Source organism: Oncorhynchus nerka, linkage group LG9b (genome assembly GCF_034236695.1).
Source record: "Oncorhynchus nerka isolate Pitt River linkage group LG9b, Oner_Uvic_2.0, whole genome shotgun sequence".
In the NCBI taxonomy this organism is placed as follows: domain Eukaryota; kingdom Metazoa; phylum Chordata; class Actinopteri; order Salmoniformes; family Salmonidae; genus Oncorhynchus; species Oncorhynchus nerka.
The window spans coordinates 3,284,673-3,299,621 of NC_088424.1; the positions used below are offsets into that span (position 1 = coordinate 3,284,673).

The 14,949-nt window shown below is 42.8% G+C and overlaps 1 protein-coding gene across 1 annotated transcript in view; it reads right to left on the minus strand.

Annotated features, from left to right (window-relative positions):
- The window catches only part of LOC115114113 (KN motif and ankyrin repeat domain-containing protein 1-like), a 28,353-nt gene that overhangs the window by 5,560 nt on the left and 7,844 nt on the right, over nt 1-14,949 (minus strand). The window contains exons 2-6 of the mRNA XM_029642105.2: nt 8,521-8,663; nt 6,716-8,329; nt 4,735-4,810; nt 4,149-4,511; nt 3,618-3,702 (exon numbers count right to left, since the gene is read on the minus strand). Coding sequence (XP_029497965.2) covers nt 3,618-3,702; nt 4,149-4,511; nt 4,735-4,810; nt 6,716-8,329; nt 8,521-8,539 — 2,157 coding nt within the window. The 5' untranslated portion in view covers nt 8,540-8,663. The remainder of the gene's footprint in view (nt 1-3,617; nt 3,703-4,148; nt 4,512-4,734; nt 4,811-6,715; nt 8,330-8,520; nt 8,664-14,949) is intronic.

A 14,949-nucleotide genomic window follows, 5' to 3' on the forward strand; every position in this document is an offset into this window, starting at 1 on the left:
CATCCAGCATGCTTTATCTGACCTTCACCTACTACTCAATACCAACTAAATGATGTATGCTCTTCAACCGGAACCTACCTGCCCTCCTAACATTCTCACCCTGAACGGGTCTTAGCTAGAGTACTGTATGTCGACACTTGTAAATATCTTGGTATATGGCTGGACTGATCACTCTCATTCCATACCCAACGTCACACACCTTAGGTCTAAAGTTAAATCCAGAATTTGGTTTCCTCTACTTCAACAAAACATCCTTCACCCACACTGCCATGCGCATCCTTGTAAAAATGACCGTCCTGCCAATCCTGGACAATGCAATGTACCGTAGTTTACAGGCTTGCCCCCAAAACCTCCCTCAATAAACTAGACGCCATTTACCACACTGCCAACCGCTTTCCCACTGGGCACAGACATCAATTCAACGTCTATTCCACATTGGTTTAATTGAAATGACGTGGAAACAACATTGATTTAACCAGTGTGTGCCCAGTGGGTTGTTACCAGTCCCCCTTTCAACACTCATCACTGTGACCTTTGCACCCTGGTCAACTGGCCCTCATTACATACAGTACACGACGCCAGACTCACTGCTACCAATTTATTTACAAGTCCCTCATAGGCAAGTCCCCCCTCTACCTCAGCTCACTCCTCAACATCTCCACTACCAATAGCATCCTGCGCTCTGGTACTGTAGATACAGTGCCTTGCAAAAGTATTCAGACCCCTTGGATTTCTGTTACAAAGTTGGATTAAAATGGACTTAATTGTCTTTTTTGTCAACAATCTACACAAAAGACTCTGTAATGTCAAAGTGGAAGAAAAATGTTTTGAATGTATTTTTATGATTAATAAAATTCATTGCATACGTATTCAGCTGCCTGAGTCAGTACATGTTAGAAACACCTTTGGCAGCAATTACAGCTGTGAGTCTTCTTGGGAAAGTGTCTAAGAGCTTTGTGCAATTCTTCAAGCTCTGTCAAGATTTCGGGGATCATGGCTAGACAGCAATTTTCAAGTCTTGCCATATATTTCCATGCAGATTTAAGTCAAACCTGTAACATGGCCACTCAGGAACATTCACTCTTTTCTTGGTAGGCAACTCCAACGTAGTTTTGGCCTTGTGTTGTGGGTTATTGTCCCGCTGAAAGGGGAATTCCTCTCCCAGTGTCTGGTGTAAGGCATACTGAAGCAGGTTTTCCTTAAGGATATAGCCTGTGCTTGGCTCCATTCAGTTTATTTTCATACTGGAAAACTCTCCAGCATTTGCCAATGTCAAGCATACCACAATGCTTTAAAATAAGGAGGCAATTACTCCGCGATGTGTTGTATTCGATTTGCCCGAAACATAAGGCTTTGCATTTAGCCCAAAAAGTGTATTCCTTTGCTGTGTTTTTGTTGTTGTTGCAGTATTACTTTAGTGCCTTGTTGCATACAAGATGCATGTTTTGGAATATTTTTATTCTGTATATTTGTATTGTTATTTTCACTCTGTAATTTAGGCAATTATTGTGAAGTCACTACAATGTTTTTGATCCATCCTTAGTTTTCTCCCATCACAACCATTCAACTCTGTAGCTGTTCTAAAATCACCAATGGCCTCATGGTAACATCCCTAAGCAGTTTTATTCCTTACCTGCAGCTCAGTTCAGAAGGACGACTCTATCTTTGATGTGTCTGGGTGGTTTAATAGATATTCCACAGCATAATTATTAATGGCACATTTTTACTCCTGAAATAATTTAGGCTTTTGGCTAAACAAAGGCTAAATACACTGAACAAAAATATAAATTCAACAAAGATGTTACTATTGTTACAGTTCATATAAGGAAATCAGTTAGTTGAAATAAAAGCATTAAGCCCTAATCTATGGATTTCACATGACTGGAAATACAGATATGCATCTGTTGGTCACAGAGACCTTAAAAAAGTATCAGGTGTGAACACCATTTGCCTCATGCAGCGCCACACTTCTCCTTCACATAGAGTTAATCAGGCTGTTGATTGTGGCCTGGGGAGTGTTGTCCCACTCCTCTTCAACGGCTGTGCAAAGTTGCTCGATATTGGCGGGAACTGGAACACACTATCGTACACATCGATCCAGAGCATCCTAAACATGCTCAATGGGTGACATGTCTGGTGAGTATGTTGGCCATGGAAGAACTGGGACATTTTCAGCTTCTAGGAATTGTGTACAGATCCTTGCGACATGGGGCTGTGTAATATCAGGCTGAAACATGAGGTGATGGTGGTGGATGAATGGCTCGACAATGGGCTTCAGGATATCGTCACTGCGTCTCTGTGTATTCAAACTGCCATCGATAAAATGTAATTGTGTTGTGTTGTCCGTAGCGTATGCTTGCCCATTAAGGCTGCTGTGTTGCCTTGGACTTTTCATACCATAACCCCACCACTACTATGGGGCACTCTGTTCACAACGTTGACATCAGCAAACCGCTCACCCAAACGACGCCATACATGTGGTCTGCGGTTGTGAGGCCCATTGGACTTACTGCCAAATTTGCTAAAGAGACATGGGAGGCAGCTTATGGTAGAGAAATGAACATTACATTCTCTGGTGGACAGTCCTGCAGTCAGCATGCCAATTGCACACGCCCTCAAACCTTGAGACATCTGTGGCATTGTTGAGTGGCATTGTATTGTTCCCCACACAAGGTGCACCTGTGTAATGATCAGCCTCTTGCTATGCCACACCTGTCAGGTGGATGAATTATCATGGCAAAGGAGAAATGCTCACTAACAGGGATGAAAACAAATTTGTGCAAAACATTTGAGAGAAATAAGCTTTTTTCGTGTATGGAACATTTCTGGGATCTTTTATTTCAGCTCATGAAACATGGGACCAACACTTTACATGTTGCATTTATATTTTTGTTCAGTGCAACTATGCAACAAATATATTTTTTGTTAGAATTTCTCTTCCACTTTGACGTTAGTATTTTGTGTAGATTCTTTACCAAAAAAACGATTAAATCCATTTGAATCCACTTTGTAACACAATTAAATGTGGCACTGTATATCACACAGGTCATTCCCAAAGCCCGCACATCCTTTAGCCGTCATTCCTTCCATTTTTCCGCCGCCAATGACTGGAACGAGCTGCAAAAACGACCCTCAATCCTGACACATTCATCCCACCACACTCCTTCAAAAACATATTAACTGAGCTGCTATCGGATCAATGTACCTGCTGATCATAAAGTCTGCTGTGTTGCCTTGGACATTTCTGCTCCCACTGTGAATATGTCTTACCTTTCCTCGGTATACTGTGTTTTTATTTATTTGTGTTGTTATTTTGTGTTGTCCTGTTCACTGTTGCGATGTTATGCCTCTTGGCCAAGTCACTATTGTAAATGAGAATTGGTTCTCAATTGACTTATCTGGTTAAATATAGGTGAAATAAGAGACAGAAAGGAGGTGCATAACTATCCTCTTCCATTCAATAAATGAAAAAGGATGCGGTCACAAATTGTGCTCACCTTTTAAGACACTGTTTGGTAGTGCCTAGTCTATCTTAACAGATATTCACAGAAGCTTTCGAATAACACTTGTGTAATTAGTTGTGCCTATGTTTAAGTGTATTGCTGTACCATGCGTACCATTTCATCATTGGGGTTATCCATGTTGTCCATGTGATCTTTGAGGAAATGACACGCTGCTATGAACTCTCCATCTACAGTGTCCCTATGAGGAAAGACAATCATTAGTCCCATGAGTTGGATTGCCAGCAATATTCATATACTCTCACTAACATCAATAAATTATAATAAATATTGCGTTTTTTTTTACATAGTCTGAGAAAAAAAATGGTCACTCTTCAAAATATGACAATTGCTAAATAAATATGTCCAAATGTTAACTGGGGCTGCAGGGTAGCCTAGTGGTTAGAGGGTTGGACTAGTAACCGTAGGTTGCAAGTTCAAACCCCCGAGCTGATAAGGTACAAATGTGTTGTTCTGCCCCTAAACAGGCAGTTAACCCACTGTTCCTAGGCCGTCATTGAATATAAGAATTTGTTCTTAACTGACTTGCCTAGTTAAATTGGTACACATTTTTTAAAACTGGCAAATCCTCAAATTGTATAATTCATGAACAAAATAATATATAAATATATTTTCAGTTCTCTTCACCTGTCTTTCAGTTCATGTTTGGAATCTCTGTTTGGGTCTGGTTCTGCCTCCATAGGTTCCTCTTTGTTGGTGTCTATCTTGGCCTGTTTTTCTGGTTCTCCAGCTTTCAGATTTTCACCACTATCTGTATGTGAGTCTGGTTGTACATATTGAGTAGTCTGGTCCATTGGATCGGTTCCTTCCATCATCTCTTGACTTGGGTCTCCCTCTTTCTGGTCTCCATGGTTGGAACCACCGTGTTCTGCAGGTTTCTCTACCATCTCCCCAGGGTGGAGTTGTCCTTCTGGCTGTTGCTGTAGGTCGGAGATGTCCACATTCTCATGGCTCTTACTGTCCAAATCCTCATTTGGTGTTGTTTCAAAGCTAAACACATATGTAAAAAATATTCAGACACTACAGTGTCATTATGAACCAATGTGCTTTGCCCATTATAGCCATTATGATGGTTTTTATACTGTAGCTGAACGCAGACAGTACAAAATTAGTGTTGCTGCACAGGGTTAGCCATAAGTTGGTCATAAATTCAAAGGGCGATGCTCAAGTTAGTCATTTGTCAACAATAAACAGCAGGAGCCTTGTGTCTTACCCGCTGTTCACACCCGTAAAGTGGAGGTTCTTTGACATCTGAGCACCGCCATTTCTCCTCATGATAGATTTCGGGGCTAAGAGAGAAAAAGACGAGGACGATTGTATTTTAAGGCCGGAGCTGTTAAATCACACGCTCCCACTTTGAATACAAAAAGAGCTAAACAACCACAACAACCACAACTGAAGGCTAAATGAACCCTTTATAAAAAGCTACAGAATTGTAGATGCTTTGCTAAGTGGGAACAACCCCAGTATAAGAGGACGATGAGGAGGCCAACAAGACAGACAATGAGATAGAAAGTCTGTAGACATACTCCATTTTACATGGTTGGTAGCCTAATCACAATGGGAGGCATTGATAACGATCAATTCAAGTGAAACTCTAGTCAAAAACTATCTGTTGGTATTAGTTGTTTCATCTTTTGAAAAATATTGTTTTTGAGTGGAGTTTTTTTTTCTTCAGGTTGGATGATAACTATATATAAACTGCATTTCGGTTCATTTCCCTGCTTTAATGAAACAAATGGGTCTGGTGAGTTCTTTCCATAGCAGCTTCGAATTGTTCTTTGCATGAGAACGAAATAGTTTCCATGTAATTATGACAAACTGCTCTCATTTTAGAAGAAAGGAAGAAATGGGAAGTACTGGTGCTGGTTCAGTCTCCTAGGACTGAGTCAGGGCATTCCAGTATGGCAAAAAATGAAAATCCTTAAGTACAAACAGTAAGGAAGAGTTACAGTCATCAATAAAAAACAACTATCATGCATAAAGCCAGACTAACTACAACCATCAATTTACACTGCATAGCAAATTGTGGGTCTCAATTTGAGAAAGGAAAATAAAGTTGTCTGAAAGTGGTCTCTTTTAGATTGGCAATGGAATTTGCGCACAGTGAATTTCCGCCATTGACTCGCATATCGGACCTGGTCTTTCAGGATAGATGGAGAAATAGCTCAAAGCTATGAGTGAAATGTGCTGACATGACGTGAATGGAGTAAAAGAAAAACACTGGGAATGGATTGTGTTACAGTTAGACTCATTCCAATGAGTCGGAATATATATATATATCTAATAACTTATGAAAGACAGAAAAGAGCCCTGTACTATAAAATAAACATTGGAAAAAAATCTGAGCGCCAGTAACTAGGTTTCCATCCAAATGGCGACAGATTTTCTTGCGGATATTTTTGTTTTTTAATGCGTGAAGAAAGTATGCACATTTTCCCACCAGTGATGTGTTTCCAACAAACGGACTTGTTGTGGATAAAAAATAATTGCGTGATGACGTCGTACACACACAATTGGGTTTTTTTCACTTACGTTTTCATGTTTCCATAACATTTTCAACTATACCCAGATTTTTGTCACAAAAACTGTTGTGTTAAATAGCAAATGTGCCTACTATGGTCTTGGCACGTGTGCTCTAGCCAACAGCTAGTCTGTGCGGGTAGCCTAGTATACATGATGAGAGTATCATGGATAGCCTAATATTTGTTTTTGTCAAACGGCAGTCAAGCATCTATCATAGAATAAGAACCTAGATATTTATTGGAAAGGAGCATCAAGATCAAGATCATCATACGTTATTTAATTTCCTCTGTAGCCTCATAAACTGAATGGTTTCCTGCTTCGTAGTTGGGGACCACACACATTGCACATGAAGGCGTTTCCAACGCCATTTCTCGCATAATTGATTTTACCGACACAAAAAGATCCCGCCATGTCGAATGAAGAAATGATCTGTCGGCATTTACATTTCTGTGACAAAACTTACTGTTTCCATCACAGCGGTCGTGATTTTTGTTGTTAGTGCGATATGATTTTACTCGCATAAAAACTGTGGATGGAAACATGATTAATGTAGACTGTACATTATTGTCCAGGCTTTTCCTGGACTAGAACGCACTTTCAATGGAGATTCTCCATTGAGCATGCTAGTTCTGGAAATCAACCCAAAGTTCTGTGACGATAAACCATACCTCCTTGAAAAGCCTCTCCATCACCGGATCCATTGTTGTAGTAAGAGGAAAGAGTATGAACCAGACTCATCATCTCCTCCTGTAGCGAATTCACCTTGGGGTCTGGGTGCTCCAGGGCCTTGCCCCCCTCTGTTGCTGTCCCCCCACACAGACACCCCCACTGCTGTTCCAGGAGAATCTGGATCCTCTTCACGTGGAGGGCTGCCACAGGTTGCTCCATGCCACCTGGGGAGGCTTCTTTCTGCGGCATGTGCTCCGTGGTTACTGCCAGACCTGGTTCTCTGTCAAAGCGATGGAGCACCATTTCTGAATTGTGTTGACCAGCTTGGGCCTCCATCATGGAAGAGCTAGCTGAAACCCAAATGTGATGATCTCCAAGGCCCTCGATCTGAGTGCCAGAGTTTTGTCTATTTCTTCCGATGGCCACTGCATTGGTCGACAAAGATTCTCCTTCGTTAAACATTTCTCGACTGGCACCATGCGCACCTGCTAAAGACCACCTAGAATTATTATCGGTCTCTTCATCATCTTGGTCCACTGGGACTCTCTCCGCTCTCACCCAGCCCTCAGTGTTTCTGGTGAGCTGCTTCATCCTCAATTCCTTCCTCCGGCCCTCCTCCTGCTGTTCTCTCAGCAGCAAGGTGGCGTTCTGGAGGTCCAAGCTGCTCTCATGAAGCCTTTGCTCCAGCATGGCCACTTTGGCTTGCAGGGATGTCACTGTAAGAAGCTCGTCTAGGTCTGTGCTCGTCCTCCATTCGTGTGTCTCGTTAGAGTCGTCATCGGTGACATCGTTGTTGTGGGTGAAGAGATTACTTTCTTTCCTGGGTCTTTTGAGATCAGAGGTCGCATAAGAGGGGGTTTTGGCCCCGTTGACCAGGGTTTGGGATCTGGGTCGGGGATTCAGTCCGAGACGGAACCTCTCCCTCTCCTCCTGCAGGATGCAGATCTGTGCCTTGAGCTCCGGGATTACCCGGACCTCCTCCTCCAGCTCGCCAACGCGCTCCAGGGCTTCGGTGAGGCGGCGGAGGGTTCCAGAAAAGTCCTGGTTTGACCGAAAGTCGGATGAGCAGTCCAGGGAGTAGAAGCTGTCTTCTGTGGACATGTCCCTTCCTCCGAGACGGTCTCTGGAGCTTCGGAGACTGGCCGGGTTTTCAGTTGACTCTGAATCTTTCCTCAGCAGAACGGTGAGAGGTAGGCTGGAGGCCCGCAGGAGATTTGGCCTGATGTGCTCCCCCAAGGGCTGCTCATCAAAGGCTCGGATACTGGCCTCCATCTCAGCCACAGACTTATACCTTCCAGAGGAGGCTGACGACCTGCCATCATAAGCCCAGGAGCCATAGTGGGGGTCGGCTAGGCGAGACCTGGGGGCCAGAGCTCCAGTGGAGCCCCAGGGGGTAGGCCGATAGCCAAGCCCAGAGAGGTTGAGGTGTCTGGGGAGTGTGTTGGGCCTCTGCCCCCTGCTCCGGCGCTGGATGGGGACCCTCTTTATGGTGTGGCCCTTCTCGATGTCGTCAACGTACTTGAGGAAGTCCAGGTCCAGGTGGAAGCCATAGGGCGTCTCCACCGAGTACAGAGGAGGCTTCCCCTTATTCTCTGGGGCTTTGGGCCCATTTCCTAAAAGAGTAATAGCAGTGTTTCAATACTTGTTGCCATAGTATTGACACATAATAAGCACTATAGTATGTGGATCATACCATAAACCATATATTTAGGAATAATCTAACTTACAGTTATAGATAACCAACAATAAAAAAAACATTGAACATTTTTGTTGATACATTTCATATGTTTTTAAAGGCTGTTACCATTTTGCTTGTCCATCATTTGCAGGCTTCAGCTGTGAGCATTGTTTGTTGGCACATTATCTGGTTGGTAGTCTGAGTGCCAGTCTGAGTGTGTCTTCCCTCTTGTTGTGACTCTGTTTTTGTGGTGTAAATCAGGTGATTGCCTGGCAAGAGAGTGAAAACGGGACAAAGGAAGAGGTGAGAAATTGCTGATCAAAAAAGTCATTTTTGTACCTTAAGCACGTTAACCACAATTCATTTCTCCATGATTCAAAATAGGGAGATCACATCTAAGATCACATCTGAGTCGGAATAACTAGAACTCTTTAAAGAAAAGAAAGACTTGCAGTTTAAACTGAATTCAAATTATACTGGTGAGAGCAGTGTGCAGGTCTTTAAAAAAAAAGGTATCCATGATTAAATGGATATTATTAACTGGGTAGTTCGGGTCCTGGATGCTGATTGGCTGTAGCAGCATTCCAGCCGTGTGTATATCAGACAGTGTACCATGGGTATGACACAAAAATACTTGTTTACTGTTCTAGTTATGTTGGTAACCGATTTATAATAGCAATAAGGCACCTTGGGAGTTTGAGTATATGGCCAATATACCACTTTGCGTCATGCCGATGAACAGCCCTTAGCCGTGGTATATTTAAGCTATGGAAATTACACACAATAATTGCTAATTACAAATGTAGTTATTACATAACCTTCTGTGACCTTCCAATACATCATTATTGCATTATGGCCCTACTGGTAGACTTGTGCTTAGGTTCTAGTATTTCCAAATGAAAAATCGCCCTAGGGTTTCGAGTAGACAGCTTATTATGAACTTGTGGCACTAGCCTTCACTTTCATCTCATTCATATATTATTTCTCTTTCTCTCTCACTCACACATCAGAGTGAACCCTCCCGGCTTGCATACAACAGCGGTAGACCTGATGTTCTCTTGATTATAGCCCTTATTCCAAATACAGATCTCAAAATAACTCCGAGACTGTTGAGACCAGTAGCCATGGAACCCAGTACACTCCTACATATAAAAATAAATACAGACAGCCATTGTTCTGACTCATTTCTCTTCTACTCTCTTGGCCTCCCACTTTTCTCCCAGTGCTTTCTCTCAAGTTTTTCTCTCTCTTCTCATATATTTCTCTCCTCTTACTTTGTCCCCTCTCTTCTCCTCTTTCACTATCTTTCCTTATTCTACCTTCTCCCTCCTTATCCAACCTTCTCCCTCCTTATCCATCCTTATCCTAACCGTCTCCCTCCTTATTCTACCTTCTCCCTCCTTATCCTACCTTCTCCCTCCTTATCCTACCTTCTCCCTCCTTATCCTACTCTCTTGCCTCATCCTTCCCCATCTCTTATTTGACTTTTTCTCTTTCCTGACCATCCAAATATATCCCTCTCGCTCTTCTTTTACTCTCTTCCTAAGCTTCCCCTTCCTCCCTCCCTCTCTCTGTCTGTCCTCCCCCTCTCAAACCCTAACCCCCACCCTCTCTCTGTCTGTCCTCCCCATCTCCCCTCTCAAACCCTAACCCCCACCCTCTCTCTGTCTGTCCTCCCCCTCTCCCCCTCTCAAACCCTAACCCCCACCCTCTCTCTGTCTGTCCTCCCCATCTCCCTCTCAAACCCCTCCCCCTCTGTCTGTCCTCCCCATCTCCCCTCTCAAACCCCTCCCCTCTGTCTGTCCTCCCACTCTCAAACCCTAACCCCCACCCTCTCTCTGTCTGTCCTCCCCCATCTCCCCCTCTCAAACCCTAATCCCCACCCTCTCTCTGTCTGTCCTCCCCCATCTCCCCCTCTCAAACCCTAACCCCTCCCTCTCGCTCCTGACCACCAGGCTCAGTGATTGCTAGACTCTCTGGCCTCTTGGGGGACCACAGTGACAGCCGCACGCAGCCACAGACCCAAACAATGTCAGCTATGCAGTAAACAGAAGAGAAAAAAACACTGACTGAACAGCTCCGCTGGAAAAGTAGCCCAACACACACACCCTGATAAGCACAGTAACACACACACACTGTACACATGCTCCATACATACTAAGCATAGATTCACAAAGATCACTCACATACATGTGCATACTACAGTACAGTACATATCCTGTGTCGATGGTATGTATTGACATATACAGCTCTTGTTACACACAATACAAGCACATGACCTGTGCCATGTAACCCACAACAATTCACACACCACCTGTGACTTGTTCTATTCCCCTAGCTACACACTGCTGGCACCAATTGCCCCGATATAAACTAAGTGAAAAAATGACAGGGCGATGGTCGATAGAGACATAGAGATGATAGATACATTGTCCTGCCAGGCATTTTCACAGAGATGAAAGAAGTCTTTGAACACCTAACTAAGCTAAGCCTTTTGCCCGCAGCGCTGATATTTAGTCTGCAGACATGGAGCCGTGACAGCAGAGGGTACACTGTACAGCATAGGACACGTGTATCCATGTTCAAAGTTGACTTTTGACAGAACACTAATGTCTTCAGGAGGGAAAGACAGTGACATGTTAGGAAGGAAAGAGAGGAAGCCCCTTTTTCTTGTTGGAAATGTCAATCAAAACAACCTGTCTTATGAGTTAGTGAAGTGTTCCCTGCAACACTCTCAAACCTCTGAGATTTTAAACTGTACGTACAGGTAACTACCAAAATACAGGAAACACCAACATAAAGTGTCTTGTGGCATTGGGCCACCACCAGCTTCAATGCACCTTGGCATAGATTCTACGAGTGTCTAGAACACTATTGGAGGGTTGCGACAAAATTCTGCCAGGAGAAATTCCATAATTTGGTGTTTTGTGGATGGTGGTGGAATACGCTGTCTCAGGCGCCGCTCCAGAATCTTCTATAAGTGTTAAATTGGGTTGAGATGTGGTGACTGAGAGGGCCATGGCATATGGTTTACATTGTTTTCATGTTCATCAAACCATTCAGTGACCACTCGTGCCCTGTGGATGGGGGCATTGTCATTCAAAGCCATGGTAGCCAAAATATTGGCCAACGACCTGTTATTTGCTTAATTAAGCATTCAATGCGTTAAATATACTTTGTAGCCCTCATTTACTTGAGTGTTTCCATTATTTTAGCAGTTACATGTAAAACCTTCGCTGTGGTGTAAAGCTATACTGACAAAAATATTTTTTATTTATCCGTTATTTTACCAGGTAAGTTGACTGAGAACACGTTCTCATTTGCAGCAACAACCTGGGGAATAGTTACAGGGGAGAGGAGGGGGATGATTGAGCCAATTGTAAACTGGGGATTATTAGGTAACCGTGATGGTTTGAGGTCCAGATTGGGAATTTAGCCAGGACACCGGGGTTAACACCCCTACTCTTACGATAAGTGCCATGGGATCTTTAATGACCTCAGAGAGTCAGGACACCTGTTTAAAGTCCCAAAATAAACACAACACAACAATTTCAATGATTTTGCTGAATTACAGTTCATATAAGGAAATCAGTCAATTGAAATACATTCATTAGGCCCTAATCTATGGATTTCACATGACTGGGCAGGGGTGTGGGCAGGGCTGGAGCCATGGGTGTCAGAATGAGTTTTCCCCCACAAAAAGTCTTAATTACAGACAGTTTCATCAGCTGTCTGGGTGGCTGGTCTCAGACGATCCCACAGGTGAAGAAGACGGATGTGGAGTTCCTTGGCTGGTGTGGTTACACGTGATCTGCGGTTGTGAGGCCGGGTGTACGTACTAACAAAGTATCTAAAACAACGTTGAAGGAGGCTTATGGTAGAGAAATTAACATTCAGTTCTCTGGCAACAGCTCTGGTGGACATTCCTGCTGTCAGCATGCCAATTGCACACTCCCTCAACTTGAGACATCTGTGGCTTTGTGTGGTGTGACACAAATGCACATTTTAGAGTGGCCTTTTATTGTCCGCAGCACAAGGTGCACCTGTGTAATGATCATGCTGTTTAATCAGCATCTTGATATGCCACATCTGTCAGGTGGATGGATTATATTGTCAAAGGAGAAATGCTCACTAACAGGAATGTAAACAAACATTGTGCACAACATTTGAGAGAAATAAGCTCTTTGTGCATATGGAACATTTCTGGGATCTTTTATTTCAGCTCATAAAACATGGGACCAACACTTTATATGTTGCGTTTACATTTTTGTTCAGTATACATACATAACTGTTACTATTGTAAGGACCTTAACCCAAAACCTACAGATCTCGTCAAGAGGTTCAGACCTTGACAGTTGACAGTTTATGGACCTGGGTTTGAGTCCTGGACGGGGCTACCACCAAATTTGCTGCATTGGTGTCAAAAGTGGAATGACACCCGTGAGGGACTTATAGAGAAGCATTGGGACATATAGAGAAGCATTGATACATGCTCTCCCCAAAAGAAGGGGGTGACATAGCGACCTTAAAGGGGAATTTCACTTTGGCTCTGCCACGACATATAGACATTACTATATAACAACATTCTGTTTTTGTCATAAACGTCACAATTATCCAAACCACAAGCTAGAACTAGCACCTTTTCATTTCACTGGTAGAATCGGGAAGTTTTGACTTCCTGTGTATTTGTCTGCTCATAGTGAACCACAATGTCCGGCATTCATAGCGAATGCAGATACTGCCCACCAAGGTAGACGGGGTGTGCCAGCAAATTCGGACTAGGAGCCTGTGTACATTGAACGAACAACACGTTTTATGGGACAATACTTGTTATTCAGTAAAATTTGTCATGCCTGTGTGGTGTTCTGTGCCTGGCTGTCCTAATTACAAACAAGCGCAAAAATGAGTTTTCTTTCAACAATCTATCTTCCTGAGATATTTATTCACACTGTCAATCAATTTCGCCTATGCTATGGGAGTCACTGCTAGACTGGTAACTATCTTCAGCAGAGTAAACATGTTTGTTTGTTTGTTCGTTCGTTCTATCTTTAACTTGTTGAGTGTCGGGGGCAGTATTTTGATGTTTGGATGAAAAATGTACCCAAATGAAACTGCCTACTTCTCAGGCCCAGAATCTAGAATATGCATATAATTGTCAGATTAGGACAGAAAACACTCTAAATTTTCCAAAACTGTCAAAATATTGTCTGTGAGTATAACAGAACTGATATTGCATGCGAAAACCTGAGGAAAATCCAAAGAGGAAGTGCCTTCTATTTTGAAAGCTCCCTGTTCCATTGCATGCCTTCCCTCCATTTAAAGGGATATCAACCAGATTCATTTTCCTATGGCTTTAGACATAGTTTCAGGCTTTTATTCTGAATAATTAGCGAGAAAGATCACATCGCGTCAGTGGATGGCTGGGTGCCAGCAGCGTTGTGCATGCGCGAGTAGCTTGGAGCAGACATTTTCTCTCTCTCCTATTGAAAACGCTACGGTCTGGTTGAAATATTATTGATTATATATTGTAAAAACAACCTGAGGATTGATTATAAAAACGTTTGACATGTTTCCACGAACTTTACGGATACTATTTGGAATTTTCATCTGCCCCGTTGTGACCGCTCGAGCCTGTGGATTTCTGAACATAACGCGCCAACCAAATGGAGGTATTTTGGATATAAAAATAATCTTTATGGAACAAAAGTAACATTTATTGTGTAACTGGGAGTCTCATGAGTGCAAACATCCAAAGATCATCAAAGGTAAGCGATTCATTTTATTGCTTTTCTGACTTTCGTGACCAATCTACTTTGCTGCTAGCTGTTTAATGTTTTGTCTGCTGAGAGAGATGTCCTTACATAAACGCTTGGTTTGCTTTCGCCGAAAAGCTTTTTTGAAATCTGACATGCCAGGTGGATTAACAACAAGCTATGCTGTGTTTTGCTATATTGCACTTGTGATTTCATAAAAATGTAATATTTTTAGTAATTTAATTTGAATTTGGCGCTCTGCAATTTAGCGGATGTTGACGAAAATGATCCCGCTAACGGGATGGGTGAGTCAAGAAGTTAACTGACTTTAGCTAACGTAAGCTAGCTAATGTTAGCAAGGAAGAGTAGATCAATGTGGTATCCATCTATTCAATCAAATCAATCAATGCTATGGGAGTCACTGCTAGACTGGTAACTATCTTCAGCAGAGTAAACATGTTTGTTGGTTCGTTCTATCTTTGACTGACTTTAGCTAACTCTAGCTAATGTTGGCAAATAATTCTTTGGACACTGTGTTAACCTGTCTAGGACTGGGGTTCCGCTCGTTCCGCTAGCGGAACCTCTCGCCAACAGGAAATGAAATTGCAGGGCGCCAAATATAAATCAACATGAACTCATAAATCACATTTCTCAAACATACAAGTATTAGGCACCATTTTAAAGATACAATTCTCGTTAATCCAGCCACAGTGTCTGATTTAAAAAATGCTTTACAGCGAAAGCTCCACAAACGATTATGTTAGGTCACCACCAAGTAACAGAAAAACCCAGCAATTTTTCC